We start from the raw sequence: 23,010 nt of genomic DNA on the forward strand, positions 1-23,010 counted from the left end.
CCAGCCCTCACGGGGACAGCTTTCTGCTGGCGCCGGGCTTCTTTGGACTTGCTCCCACCGTCCCCTCTGGCCCCGGGGAGTCTCTCCTGCTGCCTGGCAGGGCCCTCGGGAGAAGGTGGCAGCCAGGAGCCAGGACGGCCCTCTCTCCCAGCAGGGCTTTCCAAGAACAGTCCGCCCCGTGTTCCGCCAGGGGCCATCCCCGGAGCTGCCTCCGGAAGTGCCGGCCGTGGACTTCCGCTTCCCCTTCTGCTCCCGTCAGGGGGTCCGTAGCGATGGCCCCAGGCCAGGGAAGCCCCAGAGAGGGGCCTGCCACGGCTAGGGCTCAGGCAAGGACAGACGTGCTGGCCTGGGGTCGGGGAGGACGCTGAGGCCTCTCCCTGTCCCGGGCCATCTCGGGGATGCGGAAGCAGATCGGCGGTTGTCGGAGCGACCCGGTCCGGCCCGGCCGTTTTCTCGGCCCGGCCCGGCCGTTTTCTCGGCCCGGCCGCTGCCCGGTGGTGACCCCCCCCGTCGGTCCTCTCTTGCAGTGCGACGCGCTGATGCTGGGCACGGCCCAAGGGGAGAGCAGCCCGGCCTTGTTCTCGCTGTTCTGGTCCGTGCAGGGGAGCCTGCTGTCCTGGTGCTACCTGCAGTTCAAGGGCAACGAGCCGCACGCCAAGAGGCTGGCTGCGGAGGTGGTGGAGAGATGTGAGTGCCCGGACCGAGGGCAGCGTGAGCTCGGCGCTGGCTGGCCCCGCCCCAGCTCTCTTCTCCCGCTCGGCCCGCCGGGCCGGTCCCGAGACGGCCCGAGCTCTCCGCACGTGGAGAGTCGGCACGCCGGGGCTCGGCCCCGGAGGCCTGCTCTGCCCGCTCGCCGCCGCTTCCCTCGCTCGGGGTCGGCCGGTCCCTGGGGCTGAGACATTGACCGCTTCTCCTGTCCTTTTGTTAGATGTGGGACAGTTCCTGGCCAGCGTGAGAAGGGCTTTGCGGTCACTGCTGTCCCGGTACAGTGGAAAGGAAGTCGTCGAACGGTTGTGTAACTCGGTGTTTGCCATGGCCACGCGGCAGCTGGTGAGTGCCCGGCGCGGCCCCGCCCCCGTGCTCTCTGGCGCTGGCCGGCGCGCGCTCCGTGACGGCCGCTCCTCTCCTGGCCCCTCGCAGGTCATCTTCCTTCTGGACTTCTGCACCTTAGACCTCCCCCATCTGACCCTCCTGAAGGAGTTCAGCACGTTGACGGAGCCGCTGAAGAGCCTTTGTGGCGACCCTGATGGCGGAGGGCCCGACAGAGTAACTTCCGCCCTGGTTCGGGGAGGGCCTCGCCCTTAGGGGCCCCTCGCTGGCCCGGCGGGAGCCCGCTCGGGTGCCTTTGTGGGCGGGGAGCGGGGGGTGGGGACCCGGCGGGAGCCCGCTCTTGGCTCTTTCTTGCTCTAGCTGGACATGGAGACTTGGCAGCGGGAGCAGCCCGTGGTGTTGAACACGTGGAGCATGGAGTCGGCCCACAACTACGAGAACAACTGCCACGAGGTGGCCGTCTTCGTGAGCCCCGGGGCCACCTCCTTCGAGGTCGTGTTTGACGACAAGTGTGAAACGGAGACCAGGTCAGTGCGCGCCCCGCCCCCCCCGCCCCTCCCCCGCCCCTCCCCCCCCCCCCCCCCCCCCCCCGCCCGAGCCCCGACAGACGTACGGCGTCGCCTCTCTAGGTACGATTACCTCGAGTTCACCGACGCCCGAGGGGTCAAGACGCGCTACGATACCAAGGTCGGCACAGACAAGTGGCCCAAGGTGAGTGGCCAGGGAGGCGGCCAGGGGCCTCCTTTAGGGCAGGGTGGAGGCTGTGGACCCGGAGGGAGGCCGCGCGCTTAGGCCCGTGGCCGGCTCTCTGTTGCTCTCTAGAAGGTGACCTTTAGGGCGGGGCCCCGGCTGCACTTTCTCTTCCACTCGGACAGCAGCAACAACGAGTGGGGCTACAAGTTCACCGTCACGGCCTACGGCCTGCCGGACGTGGCCATTTCCTGGGGCTTGGACCTCCAGCTCCTCGTCTCCAGACTGATGGGGCGCCTGGCTTCCCAGTGCTTGTCCCTGAAGCCTGACCGTAAGTGCTGCCCGCGGAGGGGGGCCGGCGCTTTGGGCCCCTCAGCGGGTTCCTCTCTGGGGAGCAAGCCGGGAGATCCCGGGATCGCTCACGCGGTCTTCTCTTGGCTGGCAGCCTGGCCGGGCTGGTCCCTCGGGAAGGCCCTCGGCCCCCCTGTGGGCTCCAGAGAGCCCGGGACCCCGGGGGGGCCCTGCCGGGCGCCTTCCCCGACTCACGGAGCCCCAGGAGAGGACGAAGGGTCCTGAGAGCTGGCCTTCTCTTTTCCAGACTTGGGCTCTGACGGGGGGCTGCCCCCGGCCAAAGTGGCCGCCGTCCTCCATTCGCCTTTGTGGAAATCTGTCTTTAGGCACCAGCTGTGCCCACAGGAGGTTCCAGGGGCCTGTGGGCCCTCTCTCCCCGCCCCGGGGGGCAAAGAGGTAGCCACGGGGGAGGGGCTTTTCCTGGGCCCGTGGGAGGGAGCTTCCCACTCCGCGCTATCATCAGGGGCCCTCGGGCTGGCCCCCCTCCGGCCTACGCCTCAGCCAGGGCCCAGGCTCTTCGCGCCCGTAGAGCTTCTTGTAGTGCCTGATGCCCCGTGAGCACTTGGGGTGGGGATGGACGGATGGACAGATGGACGGATGGATGGACGGATGGACGGACGGACGGACGGATGGATGGATTTTCCTCTGAAGGGAAGGCTACTAGGGCTGCTGGCGACCCCCCCCCCCCCCCCATCTCTAAGGCCGCTGGCCTGGCGGCAGGGCTTCCCCTCCCTTGAGCTTTGGTCCCTGCAGCAGCGGCTCCAAATCGGGCACCGTTTGTCCGGCCGGCCGGCCTTCCTTCCCCAGTGACATCGCCCTCCTCGGGCTCGTGTTGCCCCCAGCCCCCGCCGCTGAGGAAGCCAGCGTCGCCGCTTCTCTGTCCCTCCTCGTGCCACTGCCCTGACTCCTTCCACCCGGCCAGACTGAGCTCTCCTCGGCCCAAGGGCTCCCGGGCCTTGACTGCCGGGCCGAGGCCAGCCCGTCGCTGCCTTTGGGGCTCACCCGGCCCGGTCCCGTCTCGCTTTGCAGAGTCCGAGCGCTCGGGCCGACGCCTGCCGCGACGTGCTCCTAGACTTCGCCACGGCGGCTCCTGCCCCGGCCTCGGGGGGGCGGAGCTCGGAGCTCGTCCAGGGCCTCGCCCAGGCCTGTAGGAGACAAGCCCCGCAGACGGACCGCGTTGCCGGCTCTGCTGTCGACGGAGCCGTGAATGCCACGTTTGCTGCCTTGGTCTATCTCACGCCGCCCTTGTACGAGAAGCTGCAGAGCTATGGTAACGGCGGCCCCCTCTGGGCAGCGGCCCCTCCGTGTTGTCTGTGCCGGGGGGCTGCCCCCCATTTCTTGAATCTTAAAGTGCCAGACAGGGCGCCCGAGGAGGGGGGGCCGCTGGCTCTCTCCACGGGAGGGTGGGACGTGCCCCCCGGCATGCGCGGAGTACCTGGGCCTAGAAATAGGACCCGAGGCAGCATTCCGGGCCCTCAGGCTGGGGATGCTCAGGAGGGCTCCACACCGGGCACCTGGCAGCGCTCCCAGCACGGCCTCCGTCCTCGGGGTTCCTGCTACGGCCTGAAGAGCCGGGCCCCTCCTGTGCCGCCCTGGCCGAGTCTGGGCTGCCTCTTCGTGTCGGGGCCCATTGACCCCGGGAGACTGGCAGGGTCGAGAGGGCAGGGACTATCGCCCCCATCCCCCACCTGACGCACGCCTTAATGCCCCAAAGGCTGACCGTGCCCTGAAGGGCTGAGAAGCCAGTGGAGGGAGGGGGCCAGGCCAGGAGACACCCCTGTGCCCCGAGGCCCGGCGGCTCAGTCTTGGGAGCAGGGGGCAGGAGGGAGGCTGGGAATGGCCGCCTCCCGAAGAAGAGGTGGCACAGGGCAGTCCCCCACCATCCAGACCTGGCAGCGGAGCTCATTTTCTGTTTTGTCTGAGGGCGGGTGCCATGCCAGGGGGTGCGGGCACCCAGGTGGGAGAGGCAGGGCTGGCTGGTTCCAGAATCCCTCCTCTCCTCTCCCCAGTTAGCAGTGGAGGCCAGCTGGCGCTGAGTGAGGACTTTGCCCAGGTCTACGCCCTGGCCGATGGGATCAGGATATGGATGGTAAGTAAGATGGTTCTCGGGGCAGGGCCCGGCCTGCCTTGGTGGCCCCTCCTGGCTCTCTGCTGCCTCTTTGGAGGGGCCGGGCATCCCCGTGGTCTCAGAGTAGTTTAAACAAGCCGCACCTAGCCTGCTCTGTGCCAAGGCCTAGAGGATGCCATTTTAGGCCCCTCCGAGGTACAGCCTGGACTCCGGGGCGGGTGGCCAGCCCGTCTTCAGCCATCCAGCTCCTGGGCCGCTGAAAGGCTCTGCTTGGGGGTCGCTCTCCTTGCTTAGTGGCCCCCGCCGGACGCGAATGACCCGGACCAACTCCTCTTCCCAGTTAGAAATGAAGCAGAAATTCCTGCTGGACCAGGGAGACGAGGTGGAAGGAGAGCCTGGCGCCGAGATGCGGGAGGTGAACCCAGAGAACCTGGGTGAGTGTCCTCCCAGCAGGACTTGGCGGGGTCCTTGGGCTGCCTGGCATGAGGCCTTGCCCTCCTCCTCTGAAGTCTGGCGTGGCAGGAGGTCCGGTCTCCCTGTTAATAGTGGATCGAGCGCACTTATTAGGCACCTTCTGTATGAAAGCGCTGGACTCGGCCTTGGTGATGGCGATGAGACGCCTGAGGCTGTCCTCCGCCTTTGGGGCCTGCTTGGGACCCAGAGGAAGGGGAAGAGAGTGGAGGCGGTCGGAAGCGAGTGTAAGGGGTTGGGTGGGGTTCTGTGCAAGAACCGGAGAGCATTTAAGAGCTTCCAGGGTGCCTGGCACTGTGCCAACGAGGAGATTCACAGTGATCTCATCTGGGAAGAGATGGCAGAGCTTCAGGGCTAAGCAGGAGAGAGATGGAACCCTAGAGGAGGCAGAGCAGGGAATGGCGGGCAGGAAGCGAAGGGCGGCCCTCCGGGGGGGCAGTGCGAGGCCAGAGTGGTGCCATCAGGAGAAGGCCCTGGGCCGGCCGTTTCTGGCTGTGGCCACAGATGGAAGGACGGACGGACTGGCAGAGGTGCCTGTTCTTTTGGCTGAGCCCGGAGGGATGGACGGAGGAGCAGGGGCAGTGGGGAGCCCGAATGGCGCTGCCATGGTGGGCATCGTTGGCTGTCAGACCGGGGGAGTCTCCCTGGCTGTTCTTTCACGTTTCAGCTCTGATGTGTTGCCTTTTTCCCGCTTAGCCAAACAGTGTGTTCAGAAGAGTCTTTTGTTACTTCGGTTTGTGCCTAAGGGAGCGGGGCCCAGAGGAGGGCCTCGGGACAGGCTGGCGCGTCAAGATGAAGCTGCCCCCCTCCAGCCCCAGGGGGCCGGGCAGAAGGCAGCCTGTGTGGTAGAAGAGTACTTCCAAGCTTCAGAGGGGTCTCCTGCTCCGGGGCCCGAGAGCCCTAGCCCAGGAGGGCCCCCGAAGAAAGGGCACGACTCCCCCTTTCAGCAGGCTGAGCCTTCGCCTGCCGCTTGTGGGAATCTCCTGGAAAGAAGCATTTCACAGCCCGAAGATGTAGCTTCTCCTCCGTCCACCCCAACCCGCAAACCGGGCTTCAGCCGGGGCCGCCTGAGGCTCCTGTCTTTCAGGTCCATGGAAGAGGCCAGGCCAGTGGCCACGGTGACCGAGAAATACCCCTGCCTCAAGGACGTGATGGACTTCATTAAAGACCAGACTCTTTCCCACGAGAGGTGAGCGCGGTGGAGCTGGGCCCCAGCCAGGTATCGGGGGGCCAGGAAGCCCCTCGGCCACGGGGCAGGTGACCTGGGCCTGCTCCTCTACTCCAAGATGGCCTTCAGGGCTGCGGGCCAGCATCCCACTCCGGCAGGCCCTTCTTGGGCATTGACCAGGGTTTGTAAGCCTCGGGGCCACTTTCTGCCTTTCACCGGGGGGCTTCTCTGTGCCCGGAGCCTGCCTAGTGAGCAGCCCGCGGGCTGTGTGACCCCTCCTGGTCATTTTTGCCCCCCAGCGTCTTAAAGGTTCTCTCGCTGAAGAAGGCCCAAGCCCAGGGCATCTTGGACGTCCTGAAGACAAGCCAGCAGTGCCTGGAGCCCCTCGGGCAGCCTCACTGCTTCCATGCTGCCTGTCTCCTCTTCTTGCTGGAGCTTCTCAGCTGCCAGAAAGACTTGGCTGAGTGAGTCCCGGGGTCTCGGCTCTGTTCCTTGCGTTCCCCGCCCCTTCCTCCACGGCTCTTTGCGAACCCCCGCCCTCGGCTTCGAGCTTGCGGGACTGAGGAGCATTTAAGTCTGGCAAGAGATGCTGGGCCGCCTGCTCCTTGGGCCAAGCTAGGCCACGCTGCCTTCTACGTGGCTGGTGCAGACGCCCCCAAGTGACCAGGGCTGCCCGTGTCCCTGTGCTTCTAGCTACTTGGAGCACTTGGAAGGCTGCGGGGCGGAGCTACACACAGAAATCCGGCGCTCCTACCATCAGCTGGTCCGGTTCTTAGTGGATGCCGTGAAGGGCTTTGGCAAGCTGGATGACAGGTAGGGGGAGCTGCAGTGCCCAGCAGCGATGTAGGGAAATTCGAGATCAGCCCTTCCAGGCCTCCTCCCCTCTCGCCCCTGGCATCTCACTTCCTGAGGAAGGCAGACAAACCCAGGCCCCAAGGCTGCTGCCGCACTGCCCGAGGGGGGAAGGCCTCCGCGTGGGATTCCAGCTGACTGCCCACGTGGGGCATTCACATGGCTGGGCCAGAAGGCCTTTGGGGCCATCCTCAGGAGGTTTCTTGGCCTGCCACAGACTGTACACCTTGGGTGGTCTTTGGGGTAGAGCAGTGGTTAGACCAATTGTCTTGGCAGCAAAGGGGGACTAAACTGGACACCGTTAAGTTGTTTAGGGTTTGTTAGACTTCGATAAGCCCCAGTGGTGTCCCCAAGTCCAGAAAGGCTGACGGGGGGGGGGGGGGTTCCTGAGGTGGAGAAAGGCTAGAGCTGAGTAGGGCCCACCCAAAGCCGACACCAAGGAGGGTTCTGTGCCAGCTGGCAGTGGGATTGGGCCTGGGAGAGGGAGGGAGACCTGTCCCTCCTCACCCCCCCCCCCCCCCCCCCCAGTAAACCTTTGTTCTTCTGACGATGATCTCCCGGCATTCTCAGGGCCTTGCTCCCTGCCTTGTCCTGCGTTCAGGCGGCCTTGCTCCATCTTCTGGATATGGGCTGGGAACCCAGTGATCTCCCCTTCTTGGTGGACATCCAGTTGCCAGAATTGCTCATGACAATGTCACAGGAAAATATCAGTCTTCATGACAGTGTGATTTGGTGAGTGCCCTTGACATCGGGTCCTCCTGGGAGGGGAAAGGAATTGGCTTTGGCCACATCCAGGTTCCTCCACTCTTCACCTCTCCGGACCTGACTGGTTGCTCCTCGGTCTCCTTTGCACCAGCCGTGGGTGCCCCACAGGGTTCTGTCCTGGGCCCTCTTTCCATAGCTTCTCTCTCTGTCATCTCACCAGCTCCCGTGGGTAAAGGGACGACCTTAGTACTGGCTGATGATGCTTCCGCATCTGAGCCTTTCCTCCTATAGGCATCCCCCTGGCAGCTCAGGCCTTCATCTGCTTTCCTCTTAGCAATGGCAGCATCCACCTAAAGATGGGCAGCTAGGTGGCTGCTGTGAGTATATAGTGCTGGGCTGGTGGCAGGAAGACCTGAGTTCAAATCCAGCCTCAGACACTTGCTAACGGAATGACCCTGGGCAATTCCCTTCACCCCATCTGCCCCAGTTTCCTCATCTGTAAAATGAGCTGGTAAAGGGAATAGCAGACCGTTGTAGCATCTTTGCTGAGAAAATCTCAAATGGGGTCTTGAAGAGTCAGACACAACTGAACCACAACAGACTTAATTGGCTTCCTGAACTCAAGACCCCTCCTCTCTGATGTTCCCTCTCCATAGCCAACAGAGTTGTATTCCTAGAGCAAAGGTCTGATCGTGTTAATCCCCTACTCAATAAACTTCATTGGCTCCCTAGCCTTAGGATTTCCCTTTTGCACTCTCAGCAGTCCAAGCAAACTGCCTCCCTCCCGTTCCTTATAAGCCCTTATCTCCAGCCTTCTTACCTTGGCACAGGTTGATTTCTGTGCCCAGAATGCTCTCCTCCTTCATCTCCACCTCTCAGCATCCCTCACTAACTCCAAAGTTCAGAATGTCTCTCTTCTGGGCAGGGGGAAGGGAGCCTTTACAATTATTTTGTATAGACCTCTAAATTTCATGTTTTCGACTCTGATAGAATGGAACCCTTGTGAGGGCAGGGACGGTTTAATTGATTCTTTTCTCCTTTGAGCTGACATGTAGTTGGTGCTTAATAAATGCATTCAAGCTTTCTGTCCTTTCAGCCAGTGGAGTGAAGAAGATGAAATTGCTGACTACAAACAGACATCAGAGTGGATGGACGAGTGCCAGGATGGGATGTTTGAAGCCTGGTATGAGAAGATCTCCCAGATGGACCCTGAAAAGCAGAGGAAAGTATGTATGGCCCAGGGTGGGGTGGGGTGGGGAGGGTGGCAGTCCCCGCCACTGTCTGGAAACCCAGGAAATAGCGCGTGGCCACTCCCCTCAGTTGTCTGTGTCTTTGGCATCCCAGATGCACATGTTCATTGCCCGGTACTGTGACCTGCTGAATGTGGACATCTCATGTGACGGGTGTGATGAGATCGCTCCCTGGCATCGCTACCGCTGCCTTCAGTGCCACGACATGGATCTCTGCAAGACTTGTTTCCTGGGTAGGGTTCCCTGGGTTGGGGCTATGTAGACAGGAGTGGGTGGGAGCAGGATGTTCTGTTCCACACCTCTCCCTCTTTCTCCCTCTTCTTTCCATCATTCCTCCATCCCTTCCACACAGTAAGCTGTCCACTACTTCCTGACCCCCACAGATCCCATAGTGTCCCATTTGTTATCCCTAGCACACATCACCAGTCTGAAGCTGCTAGAGGTCTGAGCATTCCTATTGACCGTTCCTTCAAGGCCGGGCACCTCTTCTTTCCTGCTTGATAGTCTTGATAGTCTTTATATTCCCTCAGTCTCTTCAGATCACTCTCTAGAGTGGTCTTTCCCTTTTAAGCTGACTTTGCTTATGGGGTTGTATGTAGACCATGGTCTTCTGCTAATCCTTTCTCAACCCTTTCTTTAAAAATATATATAGTGTTCATTTTTAAAAAATTGATAGCATATATGCACCAAATGGTATAGCTTTCAGATTTTTAAAAGAGAAACTGAAGGAGGTTAAAAAGGAAATAGATAGTAAAACTCTACTAGTTGGGAACCTCAACCTTCCCCTGTCAGAACTAGATAAATCTAACCAAAAAATAAACTTAGAAAGACATAAGGGAAGTGAATGAAATATTAGAAAAGTTAGATTTAATAGATATATGAAGAAAACTGAATTGGGATAAAAAGGAATATACCTTCTTTTCAGCAGCACATGGTACATATACAAAGATTAACCGTGTATAAGGGCATAAAACTTCATAACAAATGCAAAAATAATAAATGCAACTTTTCTAGATCATAATGCAGTAAAAATTATAATCAATAAGAGTTTGTGGAAAGCCAAATTAAAAATTAATTGAAAACGAAATAATCTAATTCTATTAAATTGGTGGGTCAAAGAACAAATCATAGAAACAATCACTGATTTCATTGAAGAGAATGACAGTGAGGAGAAAATATATCAAAATTTATGGGATACAGCCAGAGCAGTACTCAGGGGAAAATATATATCCCTGAGTGCTTATATCAGTAAAATAGAGAAAAAGCAGATCAATGAGTTGGGCATGCAACTAAAAAAACAATAACCAAAAAACTAGAAAAAGAAAAAATTAAAAATCCCCAGTTAAAAACTAAATTGGAAGTCCTAAAAATCAAAGGAGAAATTAATACAATTTTAAGTAAAAGAATCATTGAACTAATAAGTATGACTAGGAGTTTGTTCTATGAAAAAACAGAATATTGGTTAACTTCATTAAAAAAAAGAAAAAAGAGAATCAAATTACCAGTATCAAAAATGAAAAGTGATCTCACCTCTAATAAAGAAGAAGAAATTAAAGTGATTATTAAGAGCTATTTCACCCAATTACATGACAATAAATCTGATGATCTAGGTGAAATGGATGCATATTTACAAAAATATAAATTGCCTAGATTAACAAAAGAAGAAACACAATAATTAAATAATCCCATTTCAGAAAAAAGAAATTGAACAAGCCATCCATGGACTCCCCAAGAAAAAAATTCTTTCAAACATTTAAAGAACATTAATCCCAATACTATAGAAACTATTTGGCAAAATAAGCAAAGAAGCAGTCCTACCAAATTCTTTTTATGTCACAAGTATCGTAGTAATACCTAATCCAAGAAAACAAAAACAGAGAAAGAAAATTACAGACCAACTTCCTAAATGAACATTGATGCCAAAACGTAAATAAAATACTAGCAGAGACTACAATTTATCACAAATATTATTCACTGTGACCAGTGTGACCATGAAAATGTGGTTTTCAAGACTTTGAATTGCCAAAACTGTAAAGATAATTTTTAGTGTCTTGAGTTAAATCAAAAATAAATGGTCGCCATGGGAAAAATTCTCAAATATGAAATACCCAAGTCAGCTGGGTTTTTATGGAGATTTTAATTAATACAAATGAAAGAATTGAAGAAGGGGAGAGAGAGAGAGGCAGAGGAAATAGTAGGAAAGGGCCTAGGCCAATAGCTTTAAGAGAGAAACCAAGTCAGTCTTAATCACTCACCACAAGATTTTGTCCCAAGCAAAACTCCAATTCTTCACTGATCACCTCAACTGCTGAACTGAGTTCAGACAGGGCTCTGACTCCTGACCTCCAATTCAGCTTCCAAAGCTGAACTCCCTCCAGAGCCTCAAGTGCCTTCCTTTTAAAGAAAATTTTCTCGTGTCACCTCCCCTAAATTTTCACGTCTACCAATCACAGTACATGCTTTTCCTAGGACTGCCCATTCTTAGTTTTCACTACTCTTTAGTTCTCACCTTCTTTGGATAGATTATATCTTCTGAGTACTTCACACCTCTTTGCTAAGCTTGCCCTTTGTAAGTTGCTTGAGCTTTTAGTGATTAATTTGACCTTCATAGGTACTTAGCACCCTTTTGTATTAGATCTAAAAATAGACCTAGCTTAAGGGCTTTTGCCTCACTATAAGTATGAGTTAAGTACTTTTTCAATGTTCAGTAAGGAGTTTTACAACTTTATCTTCCCCTAAAGTATGCCTAAGTATGGGTGGAGTAATGTAAAGTTCTCAATACATTCCTGACCAAGTACCTTCATTGTTTAAAATGGGGAATAGCCTTTACCAAATGTTCCAAGGTAGAGTCTGAGAAATTTTAAGATTCACACCAGGTAGGATTTATACCAAGAATGCAAGACTGGTTTAAAACTAGGAAAGCCATCAGCATAATTGACTATATCAATAATCAAACTAATAGAAATCACATGATTATCTCTCTAGACGTAGAAAAAGCTTTTAACAAAATACAACACCCATTCCTATTGAAGACACTAGAAAGTATAGGAATAAAAGGGTTTCTCCTTAAAATAACTAGTATTTATTTATTTTTGAGGATTTTATTTAATTAGTCAATTTAGAACATTATTTCTTGGTTAAAAGAATCAGATTCTTTCCCTCCCCTTCCCCCACCCCTTCCCATACCCATGAGAAATTCCACTGGGTCCTTGATCAAAACCTATTTCCATGTTGTTGATGTTTGCACTAGGATGATCATTTAGAGTCTACATCCCCAATCATATCCCCTCGACCCATGTAATCAAGCAGTTGTTTTTCTTCAGTGTTTCTACTTCCACAGTTTTTCCTCTGGATGTGAATAGTGTTCTTTCTCGTAGATCCCTCCAAGTTGTTCTGGGTCACTGCGTTGCCACTAATGGAGAAGTCCATTACATCAGATTGTACCACAGTGTATCAATCTCTGTGTATAATGTTCTCCTGGTTCTCCTCTCACTTTGCATCAATTCCTAGAGGCCATTCCAGTTCACGTGGAATTCCTCCAGTTCATTATTCCTTTGAGTACTACTATTCCATCACCAACATGTACCACAGTTTGTTCAGCCATTCCCCAGGCCATCCCCTCATTTTCCAATTTTTTCCTACCACGAAGAGCATGACTATGAATATTCTTGTACAAGTCTTTTTCCTTATTATCTCTTTGAGGTACAAACTCAGCAGTGCTATGGCTGGATCAAAGGACAGACAGTCTTTTAGCGCCCTTTGGGCTTAGTTCCAAATTGCTCTCCAGAGTGGTTGGATCAATTCAAAACTCCACCAGCAATGCATTAATGTCCCAACTTTGCCACATCCCCTCCAGAATTTATTACTTTTCTTTGCTGTCATGTTAGCCAGTCTGCTAGGTAGGAGGTGATACCTCAGAGTTGTATTCATTTGCATCTCTCTGATTATAAGAGATTTAGAACACTTTTTCATGTGCTTATTAATAGTTTTGATTTCTTTATCTGAAAATTGCCTATTCATGCCCCTTGCCCATATACCATATTGTACCATATTGCTTTGATGACCACTGCTTTATAGTATAGTTTGAGATCTGGGACTGCAAGGCCACCTTCCTTTGCATTTTTTTTTCATTATTTCCCTGGATATCCTTGATCTTTTGTCCTTCCAAATGAACTTTTTATTGGTTTTTTCTAATTCAGTAAAAAAGTTTTTTGGTAGTTTGATGCGTATAGCACTAAATAAGTAAATTAATTTGGGCAGGATTGTCATTTTTATTATGTTAGCTCATCCTACTCATGAGCAATCACTGTTTTTCCAATTGTTTAGATCTAGTTTTAATTGTGTGGAGAATGTTTTGTAGTTGTGTTCATATAGTTCCTGTGTTTGTCTCAGCAGATAGATTCCTAAGTATTTTATATTGTCTAGGGTGACTTTAAATGGAATTTCTCTTTCTAATTCTTGCTGCTGAGATGTGTTGGAGATATAGAGAAATGCTGATGATTTATGTGGGTTTATTTTGTATCATGCAACTTTGCTACAGTTGTTGATTATTTCCACTAGCTTTTTGGTTGATTCTCTAGGATGTTTTAAGTAAATCATCATATCATCTGCAAAGAGTGATAACTTGGTCTCCTCATTGCCAATTTTAATACCTTCAATTTCTTTTTCTTCTCTAATTGCTACTGCTAGTGTTTCTAGTACAGTATTAAATAATAAAGGTGATAATGGGCATCCTTGTTTTACTCCTGATCTTATTGGGAAGGCTTCGAGTTTATCCCCATTGCAGATGATGTTTGCTGGTGGTTTTAGATATATACTGTTTCTTATTTTTAGGAACGACCCTTCTATTCCTATACTTTCTAGTGTTTTCAATAGGAGTGAATGTTGTATTTTATCAAAGGCTTTTTCTGCATCTATTGAGATAATCATGTGATTTTTGTCGGTTTGCATGTTAATATGGTCAATTATGTGGATGGTTTTCCTAATATTGAACCATCCTTGCATTCCAGTAGTATATATTTAAAACCAGCCCTATACCTAGATAAGGTTAAAATGGGTATTTGACTTAAACATAAAAAGTAGTATTGTAAGTAAATTTGGGGAATGTAGAATAGTTTATGACCAAACAAGAAATAGAGAAGATAAGTTGTAAAATGGTTTGATTACATTAAATTAAAAAGGGTTTGTATAAACAAAATCAATGCAACCAAGATTAGAAGGAAAGCAACAAACTAGGAAAAAAAATTTATAACAAATTTCTCTGATATAGGTCTCATTTATCAAATATATGAAGAACTAAGTCAATTTATAAGAATCTAATCATTCCCCAATTGATAAATGGTCAGAGGATATGAAGTTTGTTTTCAGATGAAGAAATCAAAACTATCAATAGTCATATGAAAAAATGTTCCCAATTCCTTTTGATTAGAGAAATGCAAATTAAAACAACTCTGAGATACCACCTTACACCTAGAAGATTGTCCAGTATAACAGTAAAGGAAAATAATGTTGGAGGGAATGTGGCAAAATTGGGAAACTAATGCATTGCTGGTGGAGTTGTGAATTGATTCAGTCATTCTGGAGAGCAATTTGGAATTATGCCCAAAGGGCTATAAAAGAATGCATACCTTTTGATCCAGTAATACCATTACTAAGTATGTATCCCAAAGAGATTTTTAAAAATGGGAAAGAACCTGTTTGTACAAAAATATTTACAGCTGCTCTTTCTGTGATGGCAAAGAATTGGAAACTAAAGAGATGCCCCTCAATTGCAGAATGGCTGAACAAAATGGGGCATATGATGGTAATGGAACAATATTGTGTTATAAGATTGATGAATAGAATGACTTCAGAAAAAAGCTAGAAAGACCTATATGAAATGATGCAAAATGAAATAAGCAGAACCAAGAGAACATTATACACCATAACTACAGTATTGTGGAGTGATCAAAAGTAATAGATTTTGCTACTAATAGCAATACAATGATCCACAACCATTCTGAGGGACTAATGAAAAAGTGTGACCGCAAAAATGTGGGTTTCAAGACTGTGATTTGCCAAACTGTAAAGATAATTTTTAGTGTCTTGATTTAATTTAAAAAAATAAGTGGTCACCATGGGAAAAAATTCCCAAATATGAAAATATCCAAGTCAGCTGGGTTTTATGGACATTTTAAATAATACAAATGAAGGAATTAAGGAAAGGGAGAGAGAGAGAATAAGAGAAAAATAGTATGAAGGACCTAGGCCAAATGGCCTAGGCCTGAGCCTTAAGAGAGTCCATCAGTCCTTTATCACTTACCACAAGATTTGTCCCAAGCAAGCACTAGTGTTCAGAGAGATCCTCCAATTCAGCTTCCAAACTGAACTACCAACTCCAACTAGTCCAAACTCCAAGTCCTTCAGAGAGCCTCCCCTGACTCCTGACCTCCAATTGAGCTTCCAAAGCTGAACTCTCTTCCTTCCTTTTAAAGAAATTTTCTCTTGTGTCATCACCCCTAAATTTTCACATCTAGACGTTTTCCCCAGGACTGACCATTCTTAGTTCACATCTTCTTTTGTTACCACCTTCTCTGCATAGACTAAACTTCATACCTCTTTGCTAAGCTTGTCCTTTGTAAGTTGCTTGACCTTTTAGTGGTTAATTTAACCTTTATAGGTACTTGGTGCCCTTTTGTATTAGATCTAAAAATAGACCTAGCTTAAGGTTTTAGCTTCACTATAAGTATGAGTTGGGGAGTTTACAACTTTATCTTCCCCTAAGGCACTGTCTAAGTATGGGTGGAGTAATTTTAAAGTTCTCAATACATTCCTGACCAAGTACCTGCATTGTTTAAAATGGGGAATAACTTAACCAAATCTTCTAAGGTAGTCTGAGCAGTTTTAAGATTCACAAAAGAGGGCTATCTACCTCCAGAGAAAGAACTGTTGGAGTAGGAATGCAGATGAAAACATATGATTTATCATTTATTTGGGTATATGATTTGGGGTTTTGCTTTTATAAGATGATTATTCACTTATAAGAATGAATAATATAGAAATATGATTTGTGTGATAATACATATATAACTCAGATTGAATTGCTTGTCAACTGGGAAAGGGGAGGGAAGAAAGGGAGACAACATGAGTCATATAACTTTAGAAAATTTATGTGGAAATTTATTAAAATAAAATAAGGATAAAACATAAAAAAAATTTATACATGGAGTTCCAAATTCTCTCTCCTCCTCCACCCATTGAGAAGGCAAGCAATATGATCTCAATTATACATGTAAAATCATGAAAAAACATTTCCATATTAGGCATGTTATAAGGGGGAAAATGGCAAGAGAGGTAAAATGAAAAAGTTATACTTGAGTCCATATTCAGAGTTCATCAGATTTTTCTCTGGAGGGAAAGAGCATTTTTCATCTTGGGTCCTATGGAATTGTCTTGGATTATTGTACTGATCGGAGTAGCTGAGGGTGTTCATCAGACAGTAATTGCTGTTACTGTATACACTGTTCTGGTCTGCTCACTTCCTTTTGTATCAGTTCATGTAAGTCTCTCCAGGTTTTTCTGAAAGCATCCTGCTTGTCATTTCTTAAAACTCAGTAGTATGCCATGGCACTCATATACCACAAATGCCATGTACAACTGTGAAGATATACTCCTTCTGAGATCTGTCCAGCAGTCTCTCTGAAGGTCCGGGCTTACTCTGACTTAAGTGTGACGATCTAGGTGAGTAATGGAGGTGAGAAGCGCTATGTGCTCAGTCCCACATGGCGTAGGCATCACATAGCATTCTGCCATGGCAGGGAGGCTCATTTATTATATAGGTTAGTGATTACATACTTCTTTGGCACACAATCAATTTTCTATGTTTATGTTTCCATAAAACTTAACAGACGTAGCCTAAGGAGATAGTCAATGAAACATTGTTGCTATATATGAATGACAAATGGTGATCTAGAGTTAGTTCTCCCCAACCTAGGAGAAACATTGTTACTTTTGGTCAGCTTTCACAAGCAATCACAATTACTTAGGAGATGGATAACAAAACATTTCATAGCTAGGTTCATGGTTAAAGGGCAATTTAATGACAGACCAGATTTGGGGTTTTCCTCAATTTACAAGTTCTATTTTTCTTATGTTACTTTAAAGTGCCTGGCAATGTTGCCTGGTTTCTGTTTGCAGTGGAGTGTGTCTTGAAGGTGACTGATGTTCTTGGCTTGCCTGGCTTGTAATAGGAGTGAATGTAACTCTGTGGAGAGGGAAAGGAGGGGGGTAATGGTTTTTAGGTTTTAATTCTGTGAATATAATCATTTAAGGTAATAATCTGGTGGGATTAAGGTGGGATATATATGTTTATAAGTCTTTGCTCTTATATCATTTCTTTTGTGTTGGAGAGAGAACAATAATCTTCCATCAGTGAGGGAAGTTAAAGAGAGAAGTCACAGAGGGGGGATCACTGGGAGCCTCATTTTTGGGGGGCTGCGTTTCCCAAACTGTGACTTTGTCAACCAGTGAGGGTTTGATGGCTCTCAACATACTCTTTTCTATTATCATTCAGTTTTCTCCAAAAGTCTGTCATCTCTGCCTTTTCTATGAGACCTTTTAGCAAAATGTAGTTTCCCTGAATAATCCTTTTAATTGGGTTTAGTTTTGCATTTGCTTTGTCTGACACCAGGATTGCTACCTTTGCCTTTTCCTTAGCTGAAGCATAAAAGATTCTGCTCTATCCCCTTATTTTAACTCTGTTTTTCTGTTTCAAAAAGTGTCTCTTGTAAATAACTTTATTGGATTCTGGTTTCTAATCAAATTTTTTTTATCTGCTTCAGTCTTATAGGTGAATTCATTACGTTCATTTTCACAGTTATAATTACTGTGTATTTCCCTCCATCCTATTTTCTTCTATTTTTCTTTTTCTCTTTCTTTTTACGTTGTCCTCCTCAAAAGTCTGTTTTGCTTCTGACTACTGTCTTATTTAATCCATTCTCTCTTTTATCACCTTTATGCCCTTTCTTTTATCTTTTTCCCTTCTTCCCTGTTGGGTTAGATAGATTACTAGACCCACTGAATGTGTGTATATATACTTTCCTCTTTGAACCAGTTCAGATGAGAGTGAGGTGCAACCGTGGCTCACAACTTCTCATTTTCCCCTCCACTGTAAAAGCTCTTTCTTGAATATCTCTTCTATTTGGCATAATTTTTCCCCATTCTTCCTCTTTTCCTTTCTCCCAATGTTTTCTTCTTTTTTTATTCCATCATTTGTTTCTTTTCAGTCTTGTATTTGAAAGTTAGATTTTTTTCAACTCTGATTTTTTTCTTTTCTTTTTTACCCTTACCTTCCGTCTTGGAATCAATACACAGGTATTGGTTCCAAGACAGAAGAGTGGTAAGGACTAGGCAATGGGGGTCAAGTGATTTGTCCAGGGTCACACAGCTGGGAAGTGTCTGAGGTGAGATTTGAACCTAGGACCTCCCATCTCTAGGCCAGACTCTCAATCCACTGAGCTACCCAGCTGCCCCTCAGCTCTGATTTTTTTTTATCAGGAATTCTTGAAAGCTCTCTATTCCATTAAATATCTATTTTTTTCCCCTGCAGGATTATACTTAGTTCTTCTGGGTAGATTATTCTTGGTTGTAGTTCTAGATCTTTTGCCTTCTAGAATATAGTATTCTAATACTTCAGTTCCTTCCATGTGGAAGCTATTAAATCTATGTGATCCTGACTGGGACTCCATGGTGTTTAAATGGTTTCTTTCTGACTTCTTGAAGTATTTTCTGTTTCAGTTAGGAGCCCTGAAATTTGGCTATTAATATTACTTGAAATTTTCATTTTTGGATCTTTTATAGGAGGTAGTCAGTGGATTTTTTCAATTTTTCTTTTACCCTCTGTATCTAAGATAGCAGGACAGTTTTCCTGGATAATATCTTGAATATCTAGGGCAGTTAGGTGGCTCAGTGACCAGAGAGCCAGGCCTCAAAACTGGAGTTCCTGGGTTCAAATATGACCTTAGATACTTCCTAGTTGTGTGACACTGTTAAGTCCATTAATCCCGGTTGCCTAGCCCCGACCTCTCATCTGCCTTAGGACCAATACTTGGTATCAATTCTAAGACAGAAGGTAAGGTGTTAAAGTAAGACGAGATCCTGTAACATTGGTGGAGGAAGGTGACCAGGATTTAACACAACCTGGTCTGACAGGGATGCTCCTTCTAGGGCCAGAGAGCAAAGATGGTGACACTCTCTGTCCTAGGCCTGGGGTTTCAGGTTAACGAGGTTTATTTTATGAATAACAAGAAGGGGAGGTAGGAGTGTGGGGTTCAGGTGTGTCCCTAATTCTATGGTTTCTACCTTAAGACTCCTCCAACTGACTTTTGTCTTTAAAGCCTCTTCTTCCCTGGCTGGGCCAGGGCTGCTCTGTCTTACTGAGCTCACTAGAAAGTTCCCCACTGTCTGTCTTTGCCCTAAGCTAAACCCACACAGGATATCAAGTCTTTAGGGTGAAGGTTTGATATGGGAAGATGGGGTGAAGAGCGATTTGGGCCTACCCCGGAGAGGTATGCTCTCTCTGAGGTGACTGGCAGTTCGATTGCTCCTCTCCCTCAGCTTTGGTCTCCTAGGCTTTAGCAGGATTCAGGTCTTGACAGAATGACTTCCAGGAATCAGTCTGAGGATCCGAGCTGGTTTTCTCTCCAGAGCCCCGCTCTATCTCCCACCATCCTTTTTGGATTCCAAATGGGTTTGCCTCTCACTCTGCAGGTTCATAACATTCCGTGGCCCTCTTGCCTTTCTTTTCCAAAATCCTTCCTTTACAAAGGGCTTAAAAATGGAAGAAAAATACAGTGTTTAAGCTTTATCTTTGATCATTGCCTTCAGGCAGTCCAGTAATTCTCAAATTGTCTTATTTCCCAAGGCAGTTGTTTTACTGATGAGATACTTCATGTTTTCCTTTATTTTTTCATTCTTTTGACTTTTTTATTATTTCTTGATGTCTCCTGGAGTCATTAGCTTCCACTTGCTCAATTCTAATTTTTAGCAAGCTATTTTCTTAAGTGAATTTTTGTATCTTTTTTTCCATTTGGCCAATTCTGCTTTTTTTTTTTTTAAGCCTTACCTTCCGTCTTGGAGTCAATACTGTGTATTGGCTCCAAGGCAGAAGAGTGGGAAGGGCTAGGCCTTGGGGGTCAAGTGACTTGCCCAGGGTCACACAGCTGGGAAGTGTCTGAGGCCAGATTTGAACCTAGGACCTCCCATCTCTAAGCCTGGCTCTCAATCCACTGAGCTACCCAGCTGCCCCCTCTGCTTTTTTTTAAGTATCATTTTGTTCAGAATTTTTGTGCCTTTTTTACTGAGCCATTAATTTTCTTTTTATAATTTTCCTGCATTACTTTCTTTCTTTTCCCAGTTCTTCCTCTTTCACTTTTATTTCCTTAATGTTCCAAGCATTCTTGCTGGCTTTAGACTCAATATTATTCTTTGAGGCTTTGCTTGTATCTGTTTTCACGTTATTGTCTTCTGAGTTTGTCTTGGGCTTCTCCGCCACTGTGTAGATTCTCATGGCCAAGCTCCTTTTTGGTGTTGGCTTATTTTTCCAGCCACTTTCTTGACTTTGGACTGTATGTTCAGTTGGACTCTGCTTACCTGTAAGTGGCCAGGCATCATCCTGAACTTCTGGCCTTTTCATGGAACTGTTTTCGGAGCTAGTTCCAGGAACGTCTGACTACAAGTTTTGGTACTTTCAAAGTGGTGTGATCTAAGGAGAGGTGATCTCTGCTCTCTGGGCTTTACTCGGGAAAGGCCTGTGGGCCCTGCAGCCTCTTGGCCATGGAACCGTGAGCCAGAAGTGGCTGTCAGCCCCCTGTCCTGGGCCCGGTGCTGGCACCAGGGTCTTGAGTCATCTCTGTGGTCAAATGCCAGCTTCCAAAGCTGCTGCTGCCGTGGGCCCCCATTGCCCACAGCGTCCCAAATCTTTCCTTCCGGCTCACAAGTCATCTCGGGCTGGGAGCCTGGGTCACGCCGACGCGGCGTGGGCTCTGCCTTCGACCCACTCTTGAAATCTCTTCTCCCCAGGTTTCCATGCCTGGTCGCTCCATCTTTGCCTCAGAGACTCTGGGTCAGCACTGGCCCTCCCTGGGGTTTTTGCCACTCCAGGTTAAAGCCGAGAGTCTTCCAAGGCGAAGGCTCGGGTGCCAGCCCGGGGGCGACCCCTTCTTCCTCCTGGCTGCGGCTACGGCATGGAAGCCCTCCCATATGGTGTCCTCAGGGCTTTCCTTCTTGCACCCCCTTCCCATGTGTGACTCTCTTGCTGTCCAGGCATAAGGGACTGTTGGTGGTCTCGTCGTCACGTAGGAGCTGTGTGGGTCCAGGGGGAGAGGCCTTAGAGGCAGGCCAGGGAAGGCTGCCACAGAGCACGACGCTGGCAGACACTGGAACGTCAGGAGGCTTGGCTTCATGCCCTGCTGGCCGCAGCCCTTCTTCATGACCTTCTGACTAAGCTCTGAGGCAGGGAGGGACCCTAGGCTTCCCTGTGGCCAAGCAGCCCTGTCATCCCATCCTCCGGATGGCTGCAGTCGGCCAGCGGTGCTCCGGGGGGCCCAGTGGGGCCGGGGGCTCTCCTAGTGACATTTGCCCGCCTTGTCCTGCCCTGCCCCCAGGTGGAGTGAAGCCAGAGGGCCACGAGGATGACCACGAGATGGTGAACATGGAGTATGCCTGCGACCACTGCCAGGGGGTGATCGTGGGCCGCAGGGTGAACTGCAACGTGTGCGACGACTTCGACCTCTGCTACGGATGCTACTCGGCCAAGAAGTTCTCAGACAGGTGCTTCTCCCCAGCTCCCAGGCCCGGGGGCCCGCGGGGGCCAGGGCGGGCAGGCTCCACGCCTAAGCCAGACGCATCTCTCTTTTGCAGCCATTTGCCCAGCCATGGCATCACTGTGTACCCCATGGTGACGATCCGCACCAGTGACCACCAGAGGCTCATTCAGCCCTACATTCACAACTATTCCTGGCTGCTCTTTGCTGCTCTGACTCTGTATACCGCCGACCTGGCCGGCGGGGGGGAGGGGGAGGGGCAGAGGCTGGGCGCCGAGGACCACCAGGCTGCTGCCACCTTACGGGATCAGTGCCTGGAGCTCATCGGAGACTGCCTGGTGAAGGCCCAGCGGGCCAAAGGTGAGGCCCAGTCTTCCGCCCTTGTCCCGACTGAATGTTTGTGGTGTAAGTGCAGAAATTCAAGGGCTTTGGAGGCCGTTTCGGTAGAATTGCAGCCATCCAGACCTTGTTAGAAATGGACACGCTTCCAGACCCTGCCCCAGTGAAGTGACTGCCCCGGGAAACCCAGGGTGGTGCCCTTCCCTACCCAGAGGAGGCCCAGGCAGCTTGCTCCGAGTCCCCAGGCCTGACACCACCCCCACCACCCCTGAAGCTCCCCGTAAGGTGTGGGAAAAGATAGTTCCCAGGTGGTAAATGGCCTTGGGAATGAATGACCTGGCAGAAGAGAGCCATACAAATCAGCCGTTGGCCTTTAAACTGGGGGACCCTTTTGTATCTGTCATCTCTTCTGGGCCTCCACAGGTACCTTTTGAGGCTGGTGCCACTAAGCTTCAGGGGTGCCCTTCAAACCATGAAAACATGGAACAGTCTTTTGGGGTACATCATCCTCATTTATAAATAAGGCAACGGAGGTGGGGGGCACGCACACAGGGCCTCCACTTGGTGCCCTTGCTGGTCAGATGACATGCCTGGGCTCTGGGGAGTCCCCAGAGACTCACTTGATGCTGATGGAGTCATCCAGGGTGGGAGGAATAACATTAATGGGTGCTCGTGAGGTGAGGCTCCTCGGTTGTTTTCTGCCCCCATCCAAAGAGGAGACAGGGACCATTTCAACCTTTTGGGCCCTTCCCTCCTCCTACAGCTTGGAGTTGGGAAGGGAGAAGAGAGGGTGCAGCTGGCTTAGCTCAGAGGCATCGTTTTTCTGGGGTGGCTGTTCGATCTCCTCATAGTGGCCTTGAGGCTCACAGAACTGACTAGACACCAAGGGTCTCAGGGCAGTCCTTTGGTGGGAGTTGAGGGCATGCCTCTTGGTTGTTGGTGGCCTAAAGCCAAAGCCTCTGTTCCCTCCCTGCCCCTGCATACCGAGGCCCTCAGTCACCACATCTTCTCTGTATGTTGCCAGATGGCGAGCTGCCCTCCGAGAATGAGACTGTCCCCAAGAGCTCATCTCGAGATGGTGCCACAGAGATGAAGGACAAAGCATCCGAGAAGATGGACAGGACAGGCCGGCCTGCAATGGTGCCCTGCCGGGTAAGCAGAGCCCACACTTCTAGCTGTGTCTTCTACAGTTGTGCCTACCTCTGGCGATGGTGCTAGCCCTCTAAACAAAGAGGTTTCCCCTGTCAATTTGGTCCCTGCCCCCTC

General features: G+C 49.7%; 1 protein-coding gene across 4 annotated transcripts in view; it reads left to right on the forward strand.

Annotated features, from left to right (window-relative positions):
* The window catches only part of ZZEF1 (zinc finger ZZ-type and EF-hand domain containing 1), a 60,365-nt gene that overhangs the window by 18,828 nt on the left and 18,527 nt on the right, over positions 1-23,010 (forward strand). For all 4 annotated transcript variants that reach the window (XM_056808376.1, XM_056808378.1, XM_056808379.1 and 1 more), the window contains exons 19-37: positions 528-687; positions 929-1,050; positions 1,141-1,266; positions 1,411-1,577; positions 1,680-1,761; positions 1,873-2,071; positions 2,339-2,487; positions 3,121-3,361; positions 4,101-4,180; positions 4,500-4,593; positions 5,327-5,819; positions 6,098-6,262; positions 6,492-6,611; positions 7,221-7,382; positions 8,452-8,581; positions 8,700-8,838; positions 21,247-21,412; positions 21,503-21,765; positions 22,769-22,896. In XM_056808376.1, the coding sequence (XP_056664354.1) occupies positions 528-687; positions 929-1,050; positions 1,141-1,266; positions 1,411-1,577; positions 1,680-1,761; positions 1,873-2,071; positions 2,339-2,487; positions 3,121-3,361; positions 4,101-4,180; positions 4,500-4,593; positions 5,327-5,819; positions 6,098-6,262; positions 6,492-6,611; positions 7,221-7,382; positions 8,452-8,581; positions 8,700-8,838; positions 21,247-21,412; positions 21,503-21,765; positions 22,769-22,896 (3,186 nt within the window). The remainder of the gene's footprint in view (positions 1-527; positions 688-928; positions 1,051-1,140; positions 1,267-1,410; positions 1,578-1,679; positions 1,762-1,872; positions 2,072-2,338; positions 2,488-3,120; positions 3,362-4,100; positions 4,181-4,499; positions 4,594-5,326; positions 5,820-6,097; positions 6,263-6,491; positions 6,612-7,220; positions 7,383-8,451; positions 8,582-8,699; positions 8,839-21,246; positions 21,413-21,502; positions 21,766-22,768; positions 22,897-23,010) is intronic.

This window comes from Monodelphis domestica, chromosome 8, assembly GCF_027887165.1.
Source record: "Monodelphis domestica isolate mMonDom1 chromosome 8, mMonDom1.pri, whole genome shotgun sequence".
NCBI classification, from domain to species: Eukaryota; Metazoa; Chordata; class Mammalia; order Didelphimorphia; family Didelphidae; genus Monodelphis; species Monodelphis domestica.